Genomic DNA, 20,432 nt, shown 5'->3' on the forward strand with positions numbered 1-20,432 from the left:
CCGAGGAGCCAGCCCACACTTCCCACAATCCTTCCCTCTGTCGCCCTCAGGGCTTTGAGCTTGCTTGGGAGCACTTACCTGGATGTGGGGCTCAAGCTACCTGATTACCTCACACTCTTGAGGCTGGCTGTTGCTTCCCAGCAGCTTCTCCATCTTTAGACCTCCAGTGTCTTGCATCCTTTTTTCAAAGTATAGCTGTCTGTGTTACAAAGCTGTCTGTTTGTAGCCAAGGACACTTTCAGTACCAGGACCCATGCTACCACTGGTGCCAGACCTGGAGGGGGGCTGTTTTCATGTGCTTGTGTGGAGGGACTTTCAGAAGAAACCTAAACAGGCTGGTTACATCTGGGGAACTGTACTGGCTGGTTTTGTGTGTCAACTTGACACAAGCTGAAGTTACCACAGAGAAAGGAGCCCCAGTTGAGGAAATGACTCCATAAGACCCAGCTGTAAGGCATTTCTCAACTAGTGATCAAGGTGGGAGGACCCAGCCCATTGTGGAACAGGGACATGGAAGTGTAAGCTGAATAAACCCTTTCCTCCCCAACTTGCTTCTTGGTCATGATGTTTTGCGCAGGAATAGAAACTCTGACTAAGGCAGAAACTGTTGTGGGTCATTGGGTTATGGGTTCAGGAAGAGCCTAAGAACCTCACCTGTGTGTGCCCTCTTGATTCACAGAGCCTGGGCAAGGCAGGCTGTTGTGTATCTTGCTCTGTTGTGCCCTTTTTCAACCCAGAAAGTGCCCCTGCCAGATGAGCTTAAAGCCTGTCACTGACTGTGGGGTGTGGCAGCCTTCAGTGCAGCAGCCTTTGGTAGTGTCTCTTCTTGTGAGAATCCAGCCACACCTCCATTTTTGGTGTCACCTCTGAGTCTTTTGAGGCAGGACAGTTTCAGAATCCTCCATCACACTGAGATGTTTTCTGGTCAGGTACTGGTGTGCTCAGAGTAAGCCGAGACTGAGCTTGGCGTCTGGTGAAGGTTTGGGGTTTTCTGCCATCCCATCCTGTGTCCGCCTGTGATCCTACACTTACCTGGAGGAAGGAGCTCCTGCTTGCTGCTGACCGATGTCACCTCCCTCATCTATCCCCACACAGTGATGGTCCTCCCCTTTATCCTGAGCCTGTTTATTACCAGTCTCTCTCCTCTATTCTTTCTAGTATGATCTGGGCAAGGATGGAGCTTGGAAATGGCCTGTACCCATAACATATTTCTCTGTGACTCTTAAAGCAGAATCAACAGGTAGACCTGCTCAGGTGGTGTGTCACTTATAGGCAATTTTGCACAGGAGTCAGAGGTGGCCAGACATAAGAGAAGTATCCATGGTGAGGGAAGGCCAGGACCAGGTCAGCTCAAGACCTTCCACCTGTGCTCAGCAGAGGTGAGGGGGGCTGATGGACTGGACACCAAGGTGCATTACAGGTGGCCCAGTGAAATCCATACATAGACCTGCATAGGGGAGCAGCATAGGGCCTACCTCTCAGCAGGAGTAAAGAAGAAGGCAGGTATATCCAACAGAGCATGGGCAGACTGTGGGTGCTTCAGTCAGCTTTTCTGGACTGAGATTGTGAGGCTTGAAGCATCACCCTTGTGACATCTCAGAGTGCCCAGACATGTAGATTAGGGACAACTTTTCTAGAAGCAGGTCTGTCTTCAGGGAAAAAAACCTCAGGCCTCAGACACATGCTAAAGAGTGACTGTGTCATGTAGTACCTAGAGAGCAGGCACAGCCTGAGAGAAAGAGGGTGGGTTGTGGGGCTGGCCAAACCAGTGTGAACCAACCAGGATCAGGGCAGGGGTGCAACAGACTTGTATCCAGAGGTTAGGGTCAGTCTAACTGTGAGGCCAAGCCTCAGAGACAAGGAGGAGCTAGAGGCATTCTTACCTTGACTTTTGTTGCACCTGGTGACTTAGAGGTGGCCCGTGTGTCCCAAAGTGTCCACAGACTCTTACCTTGCTCAGGCAAAGGATCCTAAGAGCTGGAGTTGGCCAGGGCTACAGTGCTACTGCCATGTCATAGTCAGAGCCTATGGAGATCCGGAGGCATGGACAGCAGTGTGTGGTTAGAAGGGAGCATGACCAAGGGGTGGTGGTGGGTGTGGCATGGCCATGAGTCTCTCTGGAAGTCTTGTGTGTTGGGATGCAGCAGCAGAGTATAAACTGAAAATCACAAACCACGTGCCTTTAAGCCGAACACTGAGAAGGTTGAGGCCAGAGGATCCTTAGTTTGAGGCCAGCCTGAAGTACATGGGAAGTTCCAGAACAGCCAAGGGCTACAAAGTGAGAACCTTGTCTCAAAAGCACAAATGCCATTGTTCAACCCTGGTGTTGAGAGGTGACCCTCGTACTACAGGATGCTGCCATGTGACCTATCTGCTTTTCTGCCTCCAGGTAAAGGCCGGCGAGTGCAGCCTCAGTGGTCCCCTCCAGCAGGGACTGAGCCCTGCAGGCTCCGCCTATACAATAGCCTCACCCGGAACAAGGTAAGAAAGTTAGGATGGCCTGTGCCCTTGCAGGGCACACCATAGTTGTTAACCACATAGCTCCCATGCTCCCTCAGTTTAGGCTCAGAGTCCTTCTGTTATTGCTGTACTATGGACTCTGCATCTTCTGTTACTCCTCTGCCTTGGCCTCTGCAACCCAGACAGAACCGTGCTCTGATGCCTTGTACACGATGCTTTGGGGAAGTCTGCCTGCTGGCCTCCCAGCATTGGCCAGGCCTGAGTATTCAAGGTCGTAACAGCCAAGCTGAGTGCTGACAGCTTTCAGGTGAACTCATGGTTATCATACACTGTCCTAAGCCAAGCAGATTAGGCAAACTGGCAAATCCGACAGGTAGTGTTGGAGCCCCAGCATGTGCCAGGAAGCCGGTATGGCCTCTTGACCTGATAGGCTCCTCATGGTTTGTTATACTTAGCTCACACCCATAGTGCCACAGGCTTCAGAAAGCTCTCCAGTTGTGGGATGGTTATTATTTTTTTATATTTCACTTCTAACTATGTGTATATACGTGTGTCTATGTGGAGATATATGCATGTGAATACAATGCCCACAGAGGCCAAAGGCTTCAGGTCCCTAGGAGTTGAAGTTACAGATGGCTGTGAGCCACCCAGCATGGGTGCTGGGAATTGAATTCAGGTCCATCAAAGCAGTATGCACTCATCTCTCCAGCACCCTGACTGAGTATTTGATCACGCGCTCAGCAAGCAGGAGACACGTCTGGGACAGGTCATGTATGCACAGCTTATGTACTCGCTGACAGTAAGATCCCCAGAGAAGTCTGTGAGTGTTTGGATGCCTTGGCCCCTAAGCCAGGCTCCTCTGGGAAGGACAGACCTTGGCTATCTGCTCTCAGCCTCTTGTTCTTTATCTGAAGAAGGCGGCATCAGTGCCAACCCCCTGAGGTGGTTGTCTAGAGCAGTTAGGATTCAGACTGGTATTTGTTAGCTGCAATTTTTGCTAAGCTGACATTTTCACAACTTTGTTCCCTTCTCCAGTCTGAGGAGGAGGACAAGGAAGAAGAGAGCTCCAGGGAGGGAGGGGGTGAGGACGCCTCACCAGGCTCTCACTACACAGCTTACTGAATCCTATGACATCAGTAAAACAAGAGACAGGAGGGTATTGCTGGCTGTGGCTCAGGCCTGTCATCCAAGTATTTGGAAGGTGGAGGTAGGAGGATTGTGAATTCAAAGCCAGATTCTGGCTCCCAAATAAATGGCCCTCAGCCATCAGTTAGCATGCTGTTTGTGGCTCCTCTTGCTGTGCTGTGGAGTGTCTTGAGTTTCTGGTGATGGCATTCCTTGTTTTTTAACAAGGATGTATTTATACCTCAAGATGGGAAGAAGGTGACGTGGTACTGTTGCGGGCCGACTGTCTATGATGCGTCTCACATGGGACATGCCAGGTGGGTCTGATGCTGGGGATCTGTTTGCTGGAGGAGTAAAGGCAGCAGAAGGGGGAGTGCACAGAGCCTGTGCTTGCCATGCTGGAGTCTACCCAGACACCGTCTCCACCCCGGGACCCCTTCCCTGACCCACACAGACACACAGATCGGGTAAAAGCCATGGAGCCTGCCCCAATGAGCTGAATTTCCTTAGCCCGGGTGCATGGTCCAGAAATGCTGAGAGCCACAGGTTTTCAGACTTTGGACTATTTTTGTATGAACAGGAAGTCTTTGGGATGGAACCCATGCTGAGACATAGCATCTACGTATTTCATGTACATCTTACACACATAGTCTAAAGGTCATTTTAATTCTTAACAGTTTTGTTCACGAGACATTATTTCATAGTGTAGAAGTTTGTCTTTGCGGCATCATGTGGGTGCTCAGAAAACTTGGGATTTGGGGGTGTTTTCAGTTTTAGGGTGCTCTGTTGATGTTCTTCTTGCAATATCAAACTAACAGGCACTGTGTGCCAACTGGGGGCCGTGCTTTCCTCTGCTTCAGGTCCTACATCTCTTTCGATATCCTGCGGAGGGTGCTGAGGGATTACTTCCAGTATGATGTCTTTTACTGCATGAACATCACAGACATTGATGATAAGGTAAACGGAGCACCTGTGTTAACGTGCAGACTTGAATGGGTAACATGAGAGGAAGCGGTACTTTAGGATAAGAAAATACAACTGCCAACCATCTCTTAGCGGGCTGAGACTGGATGGTTTGAGTGTGAGGCCACTCTGGACTGTGTAAGGAGTTTCGGGACTTGGCTACATAGATGGACAGATGGGCTGGAGGGGAGGCAGGCTCATGTCTGACCTAATAAACACCGAGTCCCCACTGTGAACTGATTCACAGTTTATACAGATGTAGAGTCATTTGCATAGGTGCCTAGATGGTGCAAGAAATATGCAGATTTGGGGCATTGGCTAAGTTTTCATAACTCCTGGTTCTTTGGAAGCAGGTCCACTCTGTATCTTGCTAGCTGAGAAAGCGGGGGCCTTAGTGACCTGTCCTTAGACACCCAGATGTTCACAGTAGACCTCAGCCCCACTTTGCAGGTACAGAGGGAAGGGTGGTAATGGTGTGCCACAGTGCTACAGTGGTTGGGACCTGTGGCTATCCCCATGCCTCTTGACCCTCACTCAGAGTTGCAGTGTAAGAGCAGTTCTACACATGGGAGGAGTAAGCTCTGATCATAACCAGTCTCCCACCTCTGCAGATCATCAGGAGGGCGCGGCAGAACTACCTGTTTGAGCAGTATCGGGAGCAGAAACCTTCGGCTGCCCAGCTTCTGAAGGATGTCGGTGATGCCATGAAGGTAGAGACCGTGGATACCACCGTTGCCTCCCCCAGTGCCTCTTAAGCCCTGTGTAGGCCCTTTCTAGGACGAAAGCCAGCTTCACTGGGGCCCCAAAGCCACAGCAGGTGTTGCCCCTGCCAGGCCTAAGAGACAGTCACCAGGGCAGAGTTCTGTAGGCTCTATAGTGTGGAGTAGGTGGTGCTCCTGTCGCTTAGGGAAAGTACTTGATCCATTTCTATCCCTCTTGTTGTCTGGTCCTTAGGTCCTCAGTATTAGGCTCACGAGCAATCCAATGCTCAATTCTGACCACAAGGCAGACCCTTGATCTGTAAGTCCTCGTCGTGTTCACGGTGCTGAGGACGTATGTTCTCCCCACTTCCACACCTTTGCCCTGAACGAACCTCCTGTCAATGTGTAGTTCTTAGATGTGTCTTAGTTGTTTTCCTATTACTGTGATTAAACACTGACTGAGGCAACTTACTGTTTATTCTGGTCATGAGCCCATCATGGCAGGGAGGCATGATAGCAGGTGCAGAAAGCCCAGAGTTCACATCCTCAGACACAAGCACAGAGCAGAGGGAGCAGACTGGAAGTGGTAGGGCATGGCTTTAAGATCCTAGAGCCTGTACCCTCTAAAGCTCCCCAGACAACACTGCCACCTTGGGACCAAGTGTTTAAATACAAGAGCCTACAGGAGACAGATCTCTTTTAAACCATCATACTCATGGTTATGATCAGTCTGCTTCCTGTCACACACCACCCTTAGCAACTACAGTAACAATCTGGGACACTTGTGGCATTGTCCCTGGGAAAGAAGAAATTAGGCCTGAAGTTAGAGTGTAGCTATCTTTGGTCTGACAGGACCGGGAACTTGGGAACAGGGACACTTTTGGCATGAAGGTGTCTTCCAGCTGTTGGGGTTTGTTGGGTGTGCACTGTTACACCTATTTTGCTTGGGGCAACTTACTCAATAAGCTTAAGCGCCCTGCCTAGCCACGGATGAGGAAAGGCAGCAGATCTACCTGAACTGGGAGCTAAAATCTGAACAGTGGGGAACACAGTATTCTCATGCCTTGAGTTAGCTTTTTAGGATGCAGGGTTCTGCCCATGCCTGGCAATGTTTGATGTGTTCTTATGGTTGTAGCCATTCTCAGTCAAGTTAAATGAGACAACAGATCCTGACAAGAGGCAGATGCTGGAGAGGATCCAGAACTCTGTGAAGCTTGCCACAGAACCACTGGAACAGGCTGTGCATTCCAACCCCTCTGGAGAGGAAGTAGACAGCCGTGTACAGGTAAGCTCTCCCAGGTCCTGAACAGCTCATTTGTATAAAATGTCATACTGTGCATAAGGATGATCCACATTCAAGGTGACCCGGGCCTGTGGCTCCATTCTTTGATGCTTACTTAGTCAGTGTCCCATCTCATCTGTGACCCTCAGGCTCCTCTGTGATTCTCCAGGCATGGAAGCTCAGCACTACCCGGCCTGAACCTGGGCTTACCCTTACCCGAGAACCCATACTGCAGCTCCCTTTCCTCCATGCTCCCTCCTACCACTTCTACTTGGAGTGCAGGGGAGTAGCCAGCTGTTTTCCTGATTCCACAATTATCCACTGGATCTTGCCCTCTATTTCTTGTTAGCAGAAAACAGAACCAACAATTGAAGGTGAAGAGAGCAACAACTCATGGTTGGCAGTGCAGTTGGGGCTGTCCCTCCCTCTTGCCTAGTCTCCCACTCCTGAACAAAACCTCCTTGAGACAAAAGTGAGGGCACCGTCCTGCTCTCTGTCCTTCCCCTTCCTGCTAGCACCCCCTGCTGGCCACTCTTTAACTCGAGGCAACTGGACACAAGGATCCTGGCAGAATGAAGGTGTACTTGGGAGATGTTTGGGCTTCAGTGTTACAAATTGTGGCCCACCTTCCCCTGACCTTGGGTCCCCATCTGAATTGACCATTCTACCTTTGCTGTCTTTTTCTATTCAGGTTTCTCTCTTCTGTGTTCCTATAGGACAGAGTCTAGTGTTTATGACAAGTCAATGAGTCTATGTGGATAACCTTGAGAGCCATGTTCTTTCCCTCAGTTGTGTTTTTGAGATGGGCCCACATGAGGTCATTGCCATTCCTCTGGGCTAAGATCCTTTCTAATGCTTCTGAGGTGACCAACAATCTCACCATAAGGTTTCTCTCACCAGAACCCGTCCTAAAAATATCAGATATTCCAGAATTTGGGAGACTGAGGTAGGAAGATTGTAGCCAGTACCAAGTCAGCCTGTGCTATATATGGAAGTGTGTATGTTTATGTTTGTGTGTGTGTCTGTGTGTGTGTGTGTGTGTGTGTGATATGTGTAACGTAAAAGCTGCCATCTTAACCCTGTAAGCACACAAATCTCAGTACTGAGATCAGCCACACCTTCATCCACTGCACCCACATCCACCACTGGAGCTTGCCACCTTCTCAGACCGAAGCTACCAATGACACACTGGTTGTCCCGCCCTGTCCCTAGACCCTGGCACTATATGCTGCCTTCTGTGTGTCTGAGGGTTTAGGGACCTTGAGTAAGTGCAATTTTAATTCTTTTGACTGACTTCTCAGTACCGTGTTTTTCAGGTTCATCCATGTTGTAACGTAGGCCAGCATTTCTGTCTATTTAAGGCAAATGACCTTTCATTATGTGGTGGACTCTGGCTGTCCACTCCTCACTCTGTGCCCATTTATGTTGTTCTACTGTTTGCTGTTGCAGTGCTGAGAACATGGTGTACAAATCTCTGTTCGAGCCCCTGCTTTTGGAAGCTCTTTGCATATGCCAGAAGTGGAATTGCAGGATCCTCCGTTGAGTCTGCATTTCCTGTACATTCGTGGCATGCTGTTAGCACAGCACACTGGTGCATTTTCACCAGCATCAGTCCTATACCTGTGTGGGAGACACTCCCTCCTGTGGCCTGTGTTTGCACTTCCCAACTGCTAGTGCTTTATCCATGTGTGAGCTGTGGTGTGGCATCTGTGGTGCAAGTTTCTAGGGGTTTCTTTAGGCCCTATTCTAACATGGGATTGCTGCTGAGTGTTAGACCATATATTTGGGTGACTCCTGGGAGTCCCCAACACCACCCATACATTCCAAGGTTCTCTGAAGGACCTGAGGTACTCAGTACAGAGTTGTGTTGTCGTCTGAGATTGGTCACAGTGGCACAGGTAGGACACCCATGTTGAGAACAAGCAGATGCTGCAGAATTCCACACAGCTCTGAGTCGGCCTACACCCAGGACAGAGCACGTCTGCCTGGAAAGATCAGCCATGTAGGGAAGCTCACGGCAGCCTCGGCAGTCAGGGCTGTGGTTTCTTCACTCAGCACAGTCAGCAGCTCAGACTCCAGGAAGCAAGGCGAGGGCTCCATGCCTATGGTCTGCAGTGTTAGAGCAGAGGCCACGGGGGCTGCTGCAGCAGAGAGAGACACCAGCTGCTCAGGAGAAGGAACATTTCAGCGCCATTGGTGATCAGCTTGGCCTTCTGTCTTCTCCCTTTGTAACCTTGACAGTTGGAACTCTCTTGACAAGCAGACCCATTCCAGGGCTGTTCCTCATGGAACAATAGATGCTCCTTCACTCAGGAAATTCCAAACAACTTAGAGGCTTTGTGTAAGGAACCAGGTCTCTGTAATTATTTCATAATACCACTGCTTCTCGTAGAAATGCGTCATTTAAGTTTCCTCTGTACCTTCCTGTGGCCTGATATAGCTCCTGTCTTTAAGATTGGCTGATAATCTATATCCCATTGTCTAGATGGACCCATATGCTTATCTGAAGGGTATCTTGCTTCCAGGTCTGGCAGTTATGAATAAAGCTGCTACAGACAGCTGTGTGTGGGCTTTGTGTGGACATAAGTTTTCAGTTCTTTTGGGTAAATGACAGTGAATGTAATTGCCAGATCATATGGCAAATGAATGCTTATTCCTTACGGAACTGCCAACTGTCATCTAAAGTCTCTGTACTTCATTGGCCTTAAAAGGAGTCGTCCCTACTGCTGTGCCACCAGTAGAGTCCTGAAGACTCTGTCACCACCATAAGTGTGGGGCTTGTGGTAATTGGGTTGGGTTTGTTATGTTGTTTGGTGTGTGCATGTGTGTGCAGAGGTTGGAAGAGGAAGTCAAAGAAAGCCTTTGGATCTGCAGTTATAGGTGGTCATGTGTACTAGGATTTACACTACCATGGTTGAACAGCAAGTGCTCTTAACCTCTGAGCCAGCTCTAGCCCCTGTACTGGGTGTATTTTATTTTATTTTGAGGCAGGGTTGGTCTTTTAGCCCAAGCTGGCCTGCAACTCATGTAGACCAGGTTGACCCTGAATTTGTAGAGATCCACCTGTCTCTGTTTCTGTGCCTGCCTTTGCTGTGTTGATTAGTATGTCGTTGATGGTGTGTGTTGTCAGGGACCTTTCATGACTGTTAGTTTTATGTTGATGTCAAAGGGGACCTTGTTGTATTGGGGACCTTTCATGACAGTTTGTTGTTGTTGATGGCGGCGCTGTCAGGGACCTTTCATGGAACATTTTGTTGTTGATGATGGTCAGGGACGTGTTAGTTTGTATGTTGTTGAGGGACCTTTTGTCAGGGACCTTTCATGACTGTTTTGGAACTACTTTAAGGAACATTTTAAAAATGTTGATCTTCAGGTGTTTGTTGCTACTTATAGCAGATACATACCTGTTCCTGTGATAAAACACCATGAACAAAGGCAACGTAAGGAAGGAGTTTGAGGGGGTGGTTCCAGAAAGTCCATGATGATGGGGGAAGGCATGGCAGCAGGCAGCCAGACCAGGAAGCTGAGAGAGCAAACGGGAAATGGGGTAAGGCTATAAACTGAACACCCCCCATCCCGAGCCCTGATGTACTTCTGCCTGCAGAGTTCTGCCACCGCCCCAAATAGCACCCCCATCGGTGACCAAGTCTCCAAATGCCTGTGCTTCTGGGGGCATTCTCCTCCTAACCACCACACTGATTCTTTTTTTTAATTATATTTTTATTCATTTGTCAGGGTAGAAGCACATACCACTACATGAACAAGGAGGTCAGGGGACAACTTGCAGGAGTTGCTTCTCTCTCTCCACCATGTGGGTCCCAGTGATTGAACTTAGGTTATCAATCTTGGTCTCGTCGCTTTGCTTCTCTTCCCCTCCCCCTTCCTCCCCTCCCATCTTTCTCAAGGTTGGTTGTTTTATTTGTTGGTGTTTTGTGTTACTGTGACAAATTCCTGAGGCAGCCAACTTAGAAGAAGTGTCCTACTGGGTTAACTTCGGAGGTTTGGGCCTTTGTTGGCCCTGATGCTTTGGGCCTGGACTGAGACTCCAGAGCGCGGCAGGACAGGAGGATGGAGGATGCTACTCATTTTGTGGCTGTTGGAAAGCAAAGATGGGAAGGGCCCATCATAGTGACCTGACTTACTTCTGCTAGACTCTACTTCCTCTCTTCACAGTGTCAACGCTAAGAGGCAACACTGGGGCCTCTTTGATAGACACTGACATCTCTGTCTACACTGTGGCCCTCACAGTGGTCCTCAGTTTCCCTGCTTATCTAGAACAAGCTGATTGGAGCTGCCCAGGGTTGGCCATTCCCTCCTCCAGGTATTCTTTGCTCTGGCAAAGCTCTGGCAGGTTCCTCATTGGTTAAATAGCTTTCCTGAAGTCTGTGTCATAGATCATAGAGTGTGACTATACCAGAACATTTGGGTCTTGGTAAACTAAAAATTATAGGGATGTATTCTTTATAGTTCCTGAGGCCGGACTCTCCATCATCCACTGTCAGGGCAGAATGGAAAGAGAAGCATGTAGGAAGTTCACCTCTGACTCTTACACAGGGCACACTAATCCATTCATTGAAGGGTAGTGACCTAAACACCGATTAGCCTGGCTTCCTCACAGTATCAGGGTTGAGTCTGCAGCCTCTGGGGAACATGAAGCTCGGGGCAGTTGGGTAGGCAGACCTTCTGTACTTCAGAAAGGCCCCTTTCTCCTGTCCCACAGGTATCCATGATGAGAACCTGGTAAAGCATGGTGACTAACTCTCTGGGAGTTGACCCTGGGGAGTCCGTCCAGGCTCTTTTGTTATGGGTCACGTTGCTGGCTTTGCTGCCCACACTGGCTCCATTAGCTGTCAGCTCATACATCCTCTCCCATCCTCTCCCGAGCTCTGCTGTCCCTACTGCAGTTAGGGCCTCACATTCCCTCAGAGCTAAGAAGAGCCTGTGCTTTGGTTTCTGCCCACACCTGCTCTGTGAGTGGCACAGCATTTTCTACATTCCCTATGTGTCCTCACTGCTGGCATTAGAACTAAAATCCAGTCTTTTTCTCTTAAGAATTTATACATTTGGAAGCCATCTAATTAGAGATTTCAAGTTTAAGGCTAGTTTTTTTCTGAGGTATTTCATTTCCTGTCATGTTGAAGGCAACTTAGTCCCTAGAAGTACTCAAACCCACTGGCCCCTGCACTGGATGGCCAACATGGACTTAAGGGCCAGCCTACCTCTATCCCTCACTCAGTGGCCTGTTTCTGGGGCAGGTATTGAAATCCAGCCTGCTGCTTCCTGTTTGCTGAGTGATCTTGGCCAGGCTACCTTAAAATCAGTGTAGGCCAGGCTAGCCTTTCTTCACACTCCTTAGTGTCCCGAGTGCTGGTATTGCAGGTGTGAGCCCAGGGTCTTCGTTTCTTTTGCCCTCTGTAGTTACTGCCTTGTGGGCTCCTAAACCATGCTAAGTGGGTGTTGTCACTCAGCAGCACATCAGAGTGGTCACTTCTGAAATAGCGTTTCATGTTGTAACTGAGTGGCCTAAAGTACATGCTCCCCCTCCTTCCCAAGTAACCCCTCACAGCTCCCAACCGCAAGCTGTAGTCTTGATTTTAAAACTTCTGTTATGAGTCTCAGCCCCCTGCCCTTTCACCCCAGTCTCTTCTCACTGAGGTCAGACTCACTTTCATGACTTCTATTTTCTGCCCAGCATTTCCTGAACATCCATTGGTCCTGTCACTTGTAGCTGTTAAATACGAATTTCTGGGCTGGAGAGACAGCTCAGTAGTTAAGAGCGAGTGGTTCAAACGACCTATAACTCTAGCTTCTGGGGTTCTGCAGTCCTCTTTTAGCCCCTGTTATACTAACATTCACGTGGCAGGCACATATGGATACACATGAATAAAAATCCTTTTTAAAAAAGTGCAGAATTGGGGTTGGGGATTTAGCTCAGTGGTAGAGCGCTTGCCTAGCAAGTGGAGGGCCCTGGGTTAGGTCCTCAGCTCCGGGGGGGAAAAAAGTGCAGAATTATGGTACCCCCTACTGGTGGGTACTGGCTGGGCTTTGTAGCCTACCTTTCTAGAGCTCCCAAGAACAGTCACAGTGTAGGCGTCAGGTTATACTATGGCTTTAGTGCTGTGACCTTCGAATGGACTAGATTTTGATGGTACCCACTTTCCTAGGGATGGGGTGCCCATGGAGCCAGCTGTCCCTTGGACAAGACAGTTCCTATTAGTCACACCAGATGGGTGTATGACTAGGCTCCGAGTCTTCTCTCTGGTAGCTTTGAGAAGCACTGCTGAGAGTTCTTAGCCGGAAGTCCAGCTGTTGGCTGCTTAGAACAGAGTTCGTTCTAGTTTGGTCTCAGGAGTGGTTTGCAGGATGTGCTGCTTGGGTACACTTTTCTCCAAGCCTCTGGGCTGCCCTGCTGACTGCCAGCTCCCAATGTTGGCAATAGCTAAGTGCAGGATGCTGTCCTGTAAATGTCGTCTGTTTCTTCTGCCTAGCTCCTCCTAAAGGCTCTCTTGTGGCCTCCTGCTGTCTCATAAGACGACCAGGTATGCATGTGCTGCCAGCCTGCTGACTGTCACCTGAGTTCTTGGCTGTCCTAGAACTCACTGCTCACAGTATAGACCAGGCTGGCCGTAGCCTCACAGAAGTCTTCTAGCCTCTACCTCTGCTTTTGAGGCGCTAGGATTAAAGGCATGCTACCACACCTGGCTCCTTATTTATAGCCCAGACTGGCCTCAGGGTCATAGCAGTCCTCCTGCCTCAGCCTTGAAAGTGCTTTGAGTAAAGGCATAAGCAACCACACCCAGCTTCCTTTTACCTTTTCTCTTTGCCCTACCCCTTCATGCGGGGAAGAATGTGAGCCCCCTGAAGAGAACATTGACAGCAGTGCCAGCCTGTGAGCCTCCCTGAATCCTTTCCTGCCAGTGTGCTGGGCCTGGTGACCTCCCTGGTGCTCTTGCTGTGCCAGGTTATCTGCATGTTGTCCTCTGCCCCTTGCTCTTGGCTTTGTGATGGCGTACAGACTGCCTGTGTGGCCTCACAGCCCTGCACTGCTGAAGGTAACATGCTCAAAACATTCATCCTGGGGTGGTGAGGACAGGCATTTTCTCACCCAGCAAGAGTACGGTTGGAACGTGTTTTACAGCACCAGTGGGAGTGGCAGCTCATGGATGCTGCTCTGCAAGGCTGGTTGTGACCTCAGGGCACTGATTGGCTCCTGGCATCTTGCTGGTTTTGCTTGCATGAAACCCAGCCTGTGTATGGGTCTCCTTTCTCGTAGGTGTTGCTGGAGGAGGCAAAGGACTTGCTCTCTGACTGGCTGGATTCTACAGGTGGCAGTGAGGTGACTGACAACTCTATTTTCTCCAAACTGCCCAAGTTCTGGGAAGAAGAGTTCCACAAAGACATGGAAGCCCTGAATGTGAGTGTTTTGTGTTACCTGATCCTTGCTTTCTCAGGCCAAGCTCTGTGTTCCACTTTCTTATTTTGGTAAAGCCACAAAGCCTGTGGTCCACAGTTATCTTCATTTTGCAAGCTCAGTGAGTGGTTGAGTAAACCTTGACCTTGAATGAGGGGTGAGAGATGCTTCTCCTTGTTTTTGTGTTTTCATGTGTATTGTTCCCACGCCGGGCACTTAGGACTTCCTTGAAAAGGAGTCAGAAACCCAGGGTGGAGGCAGAGGCAGGAGGATCACAAGTTCATGGCCAGTCTGAACTGGATAGTGTGATACTGCCTCGGAAATCAATAGCCTTTAACCCCAGGTCTGGGAGAGCAGAGGCAATGTAGATCTCTGAGTACCGTCTCCAAAAAAAGAAAGAAGCAAGGAGGAAAGGAAAGGAAAGGAAAGAAGAAAAAACGATACATACATAGGGAGTAGCTGGGACGGCGGACTCCTCGAAGACAGTAAGTCTGTCATGGTCTTCAGGACTGCGCAGAGGCCACGCTCGGGTGCCAGCCCCCTCCTCTGCAGGCCCCAGCAAGGAAGCACCAGGTCTCTCGGCTACCTTGTATCTCTTCCTGCTGAAACAGTTCTCTGGCCCTTACCTTTTATTTTAAACTGGTTTCTATGGAATGTCCCTAAAGGCCTTAAACTTGTGATCCTTCGGCCATAGTCTCCTAAGTAGCAGGGCTGACACACTTTGTGGGCAGTTCCAAAGTCATGTGCTTTTCAAGGAGCATGCTAGGCAGAGGCCGAGGTTTTCACACTCATCAGGAGAAAGTGCTGAGACTCTGTCCTTACAGGTTCTCCCTCCTGATGTCCTGACCCGTGTCAGTGAATATGTGCCAGAAATTGTGAACTTCGTCCAGAAGATTGTGGACAACGGTTATGGGTGAGCGTGAGACACCTCTCCTTCCAGGCCAGACCACACAGCTCCGTGGGGAGAGGTTCTGGGTGTGGGGGCCACACCTTCTCACCACCCAGCTCAACCCCGACCTAACCCCTCTTCACTCTAACTCTCCTGCAAGAACTTGCATTACATTATGGATGAAGTCCTTGCTTCATACATACATAGATAGTATGCTATTGTCACAAGATTTAACTGGGAAAATGCCACTTTGCTAATTGGATCAGGAAGCAGGCTGGAGAGGCAGAACTGGTTACAAACTAGCACCCAGCAGCCATTCTTTTGTAGCTCTGTTACAGTCTTCATGACTGCCCAGAGGCCTGTGCTCAGCTGTCCTCAGCCTCTTCTTCCTGCTGATAGGGAAGAGCCAGGTTTTTCTGTCTACTATGTGTTTACAGGAGTCTTAACAGGGAGTTATGAATGGTGCCCTGGTGTGCACCTGCCGACTGCACCACTGGACCCAATCTCAAGTCTGTGCTCTGCTCGCTGGCTGCTCAGGCTAGCGAAGAGAGGGCTCTATGCACAGAGTCTGCTGCCACTGCCTCTGAAGTGACAGTGCTACTTTACCCAACATGACAAATGGCTACAGGGTGCAGGAGACACTGGTCTAACCAAGTGGCAAGCTAGGTCAGAGAGGACATTGCTTTGTGCTGAAATACAGCAGCAACATATGGAGAGCCGTAACAGGATTGCACAGTAGATGCAGACAGAGAGGAGAAGCTGTGTCACATGGGGTTATGCCATCGCTGTGCTGTTGAGTGCGGATGTAATCGAGTGTCTACATACACCAAGCAGATCCGTGTGGGGTACACTGCCCCAGGCATCTCAGCCCATGAAACTGGCTTCTGACCAGCTGCAGAGAGCAGAGGATTGTGGCCTCAGGCCTTGGCACTTCCTAGCCCTCGTGCTTTCTCTCCAGTGCTTTGGTGTGTGGTGAGACCTCTTCTCCTCTTGTTTGCAGCTATGCTTCAAATGGGTCTGTCTACTTCGACACAGCCAAGTTCGCTGCTAGTGAAAAGCACTCCTATGGCAAGCTGGTGCCTGAGGCGGTTGGGGATCAGAAAGCACTTCAGGAAGGGGAAGGTAAGAGTCCACAGAGCACATGTGGAAGTAAAGTTAAGCTGCTCTTCCTTGCTCATGACCCGCCTACACCAGGTCTCTACCCCATGTACACTGCACAGGCACATGGAGAGCAGGCTGCTTCCCCAAAGGAATGTCAGGAGTTTTCTTCTCAAGACAGCATTGCTTAAGAAACAGAAGTCAATACTGCACGGTCCTGACACAAAACTCCTGGGACTTCAGCTGTTATAGCAGGCACTTGTCAGAGAGGCCCTGAGCAACCCTAATCTGTTGTGATGAAGCACCTCGCACAGAGGCCCAGAACCCATGGCAGAGCATGTTGCTTAGATGTCTGTGCAGTGGTGTGTGTTGGTGATCTTGTTCTCAGTATTTTAGACACAGGGGTCAGGGTTTTCCTGGATCAGGAGGAACCACATGAAAATACTTTTCAGAAGTGTTTATCTTATAGTAAAGCTAAGGAGAGGCTCACAAAATCCAGGGTTGGGAAAGTACAGCGTCCTTAAGATGAGGAATTACTTTCTTGCCAAATACATCTCCAGATGACCCCCTTATTTCTGGAAGTCAGTCTAGCCATTAAAATGTAGGCTTTATAAAAATATCAGCTTTGGGGCTCTATGCTAAAGAAATATCAGAAATGAAAAACAACAAAATAACATGGGAACCTTGGCAAGAGAGAAACTAATTCAGTTGAGCACTGGTATTGGGCCCAGTATTAGGTGAAGTGTGTGATGTTAAAGAGGAGACTTCACAGTGATAAAGCTGAGGGTTCCAAGGCCACATGCTGACACATGCCTAGAGCCAGACTCCTAGAGCCAGAGCCGGCCTTGCATACTTTGCAGAATCAGAAAGGTTGGGTAGGCAATGGCTAACAGTGAATAAAAGTTTTGAATATGCCAGATGTGGTTAAGGAATCAAATAGCACCTTTCCCCTTTGACATTTTGTTTTTAATGTGTATAGCGTTTGCTTGTGTGTATGTCTGCACCATGTGTGTGCCGGAAGCTGGAGAACAAAGTAGGAGTTTCAGATGGTTTTAAGCTACCATGTAGGTGCTGGGAATTGAACCCAGGTCATCTCATAGAGCAGCCAGTGCTCATAACCACTGACCCATCTCTCTAGCTTCTGGGATCTTTCCCTTTAAGCCCCCAGACCGCAGGCCAGGTGCAGAAGGAGTTCTGAGCTACTCCCAAGGGTCCTTTCATTGTCTGACCAAGGCCATGGTCAGGCTTTCACACTACAGCAATGGGAGACTGGCGAGCTACCTGAGGTTTCTACCCCTGAGTCCTTCTGAGGAAAGGAGGCCACAGAGGCACAAGAGGCACAGAGGCGGCTGTAATGCTGACTGCCAGGTACATGTAGCTGGGAATAAGCAGAGAGGAAGGAAATGATCTGGCAGCCAGGCAGAAAACTAGCAAAGAAAACAATACATGGAGAGTGCCGAGGAGTGAGGGTAAAGGCAGGTGAGTGAACGACTTTACGCCCTGGGAACTGGCTCTCCACACACACAAATAACATGGAAACCTGGCTGCTAGCCTAGATTGGCTGAAAGAGGGTAGCTGAAAGAACATGTTGTATAGCTCAAGAGCTGTGGTTCTGGATGCTTTTTGCTGGCAGAGGAATAGCAGAAAGGAACGGGAGCCAGGCTGAAGTCTGTCCTGGGTGCTGCATGTATCTGCATTTCTCCTGAGGAGATTATTTTCACTCTGCAGATGAGCACATCAGACGTAACAATGATCGTCTCTGGGCGAGGAGGGGATAGCAGGAGTCCTGCTCAAGCATTCTGCATCCAGTGCATGTCCCATATCTGGAGCTTGTGTTTCAGGATGCCTTAGCAGTGCCTCCCTCCCACCACAGCTGGGGAACATCAAGCCTGGGCACTTAGTTCCTCAAAGATGGAGCTGACTTAGATTCTGAGTTAGCTTTCTAGAATAGCAACTGTTCTTTCTGTTCCAGGCTCCCCATGGGGCTCCATGGATGCAAGGGTTGAGTAGACTCTAGTACAGGGCCTGAGCCTGAGGTAGAAGATAGTCACCTGATACTAGATGACCCTTCCCATTGCCTTTAACCATTCACAGGTGATCTGAGCATCTCTGCTGACCGCCTTAGTGAGAAACGCTCTCCCAATGACTTCGCCTTGTGGAAGGCCTCCAAGCCAGGAGAACCATCCTGGCCTTGCCCCTGGGGAAAGGTGAGTGAGCTGCTGGTGGGAGAAGGGGCAGTGAGAAGAGATAGTGTCACAGGCTGCTAGCATAGCTTCCCCAGTCCTCCAATGGGCAGCTCTGTTGGTGGAGTGGGTATCAGGAAAGGATGGGCAGTGCTGCTGGGACCAGAATCTGGTTCTGGAGCAGTGAAGAGCTGCGGGGCCCATAGATGCTGGGGCCTCCGGGTGAGCAGCTTTTCTTCTCAGGTCTCAGTTTCCTGATCTATTAGTGGGGTGCAGTCAGACTGGGTGCCTTAGAGGCTTCTGCTCTGGGTTTCTAGGCATGTAAGTTGATGTTCTTGGTGCTGGAGTCCAAATGAGTATGTGACATGCTTGACTTGGATATATGTGGCTATTTGTCACTTATTGGATGCTTAGGAGTCCAGAAATAATTCCCAGGCTCTAGCTCAGCCACAGCCCAGACTGAACCATTTACACAGACTTTCCCTTAGCTTGTCCCTGTGAAGATTTTGAGCTGATGCTGCAGTGAGGTTCAGAGGCATAAAGGTCATTTGCTTCAGTAACAAAGGCCTCAGCAGGCTTGGGATGGTCAGCAGGGTCCTTTATGTGTCTCTAGGGTCGTCCAGGATGGCACATAGAGTGCTCCGCTATGGCAGGCACGCTCCTGGGAGCCTCGATGGACATTCATGGTGGAGGCTTTGACCTCCGCTTCCCCCACCATGACAATGAGCTGGCACAGTCAGAGGTAGGTAAAGACCGGTTGTCTTGCTAGAAAGGGAGCATAATGTCCTTCTTCCTGCTTTACTGGAGAGACATCAGCAGTATCCTCAGGAAGAGCCTCTTGATGAACTTGACTTCCATTTTGGGAGCTGAGGAAGGGTTAAACCCTGGTCATTTTGTCTGAATCCCAGTGATAACAGCCTGACCTTTGTTAACAGGCAGGCTTAGGTCCAAGTGAGTTGTGCCCTGCTGGCACATCCCCTCCAATCCTCAGGGGCTCCACTTAAGAGAGCAGTGTCTAGCACCTCCTGACAGGTGAGGTCTCAGGCCTTCCCCGTCTCTGTACTCAGGCCTACTTTGAGAATGACTGCTGGGTCAGGTACTTCTTGCACACGGGCCACTTGACAATAGCAGGCTGCAAGATGTCCAAGTCACTGAAAAACTTCATCACCATCAAAGATGCCTTGAAGAAGCACTCAGGTGAGCACAGCTGCTGCAGAAACCCACGGCATGGGTATCAGCAGCTGCTCGGGAATAATGGCAGCCATGTGTCTGCTCCCCAGCACGGCAGCTGCGGCTGGCTTTCCTCATGCACTCCTGGAAAGACACACTGGACTATTCCAGCAACACTATGGAGTCTGCGCTTCAGTATGAAAAGTTCATGAATGTAAGTGCCAGTTCTTGCCAGAGGAGGGGTGGCAGTGTAGGTGGTATGAGTCTTCTGACATAAGCCAGGGCACAGTGATGGCCAATTGATGCCACTTCTTGAAACGGATGGCTGCAAAGTGAAGGCCATGTTCACATGCGTGACATTTCATTCTGACTCGGGCTTCCTGCCCGGGGAGTGTGTCATGTTTCTGTGCCCAGGGTAAAGTGTGTTTTTGGAACTATGCGTTGTGCTGACAGATCTCCCCTCAAGTAATATCATGTTAGTAGGACATCAAGCTTTCTAGGTAGAAGCTTGTTCAAATGGCATTAACCTGACTTCCATAACTTCAGGAATTTTTCTTAAACGTGAAAGACATCCTCCGAGCCCCTGTAGACATCACTGGCCAGTTTGAAAAGTGGGAAGCCGAAGAAGTGGAGCTCAATAAGAAGTAAGGTGGAGCCTTTTCCTTGGGGGAAGGGGGGAGAGAGAGAGAGAGAGAGAGGAGAGAGCACGTGTGTGTGTGCGTGCGTGCGTGCGTGCGTGCGTGTGTGTGTACGTGTGTGTGTGTGTGTGTGTGTGTGTGTGTGTGTGTGTGTGTGCTTGTGCGTGCGTGCGTGTGCGTTTTCTGGGCTGGCTGAGAGGCCAGGCCCTGTAGCGTCAGAAGTACACTACTTGCTAATGGCAGCGGCTCTGGTTTTGGGCTCCAGAGAACTCAGATGGAGCTTCAGGCCTGACTGTTGCTTCTGCTCCTCTTCCTTGCTCAGCTTCTATGACAAGAAGACCGCAGTTCATGAAGCCCTGTGTGATAACATTGACACCCGTACTGTCATGGAGGAGATGCGGGCTCTGGTCAGTCAGTGCAACCTCTACATGGCAGCCAGGAAGGCCGCAAGGAGGAGGCCCAACAGGGCTCTGCTGGAAAACATTGCCATGTACCTCACCCACATGCTGAAG

The 20,432-nt window shown here is 49.8% G+C and overlaps 1 protein-coding gene across 3 annotated transcripts in view; it reads left to right on the plus strand.

The window, feature by feature from the left end:
- Nucleotides 1–20,432, plus strand: part of Cars1 (cysteinyl-tRNA synthetase 1) — a 41,706-nt gene that overhangs the window by 8,263 nt on the left and 13,011 nt on the right. For all 3 annotated transcript variants that reach the window (XM_032891347.1, XM_032891349.1, XM_032891348.1), the window contains 14 exons: nucleotides 2,390–2,481; nucleotides 3,814–3,902; nucleotides 4,446–4,542; nucleotides 5,160–5,258; nucleotides 6,385–6,534; nucleotides 13,805–13,945; nucleotides 14,767–14,855; nucleotides 15,832–15,953; nucleotides 18,024–18,136; nucleotides 18,726–18,854; nucleotides 19,180–19,309; nucleotides 19,393–19,496; nucleotides 19,829–19,926; nucleotides 20,243–20,432. In XM_032891347.1, the coding sequence (XP_032747238.1) occupies nucleotides 2,390–2,481; nucleotides 3,814–3,902; nucleotides 4,446–4,542; nucleotides 5,160–5,258; nucleotides 6,385–6,534; nucleotides 13,805–13,945; nucleotides 14,767–14,855; nucleotides 15,832–15,953; nucleotides 18,024–18,136; nucleotides 18,726–18,854; nucleotides 19,180–19,309; nucleotides 19,393–19,496; nucleotides 19,829–19,926; nucleotides 20,243–20,432 (1,643 nt within the window). The remainder of the gene's footprint in view (nucleotides 1–2,389; nucleotides 2,482–3,813; nucleotides 3,903–4,445; nucleotides 4,543–5,159; nucleotides 5,259–6,384; nucleotides 6,535–13,804; nucleotides 13,946–14,766; nucleotides 14,856–15,831; nucleotides 15,954–18,023; nucleotides 18,137–18,725; nucleotides 18,855–19,179; nucleotides 19,310–19,392; nucleotides 19,497–19,828; nucleotides 19,927–20,242) is intronic.

This window comes from Rattus rattus, chromosome 2 (genome assembly GCF_011064425.1).
Source record: "Rattus rattus isolate New Zealand chromosome 2, Rrattus_CSIRO_v1, whole genome shotgun sequence".
Taxonomy (NCBI): domain Eukaryota; kingdom Metazoa; phylum Chordata; class Mammalia; order Rodentia; family Muridae; genus Rattus; species Rattus rattus.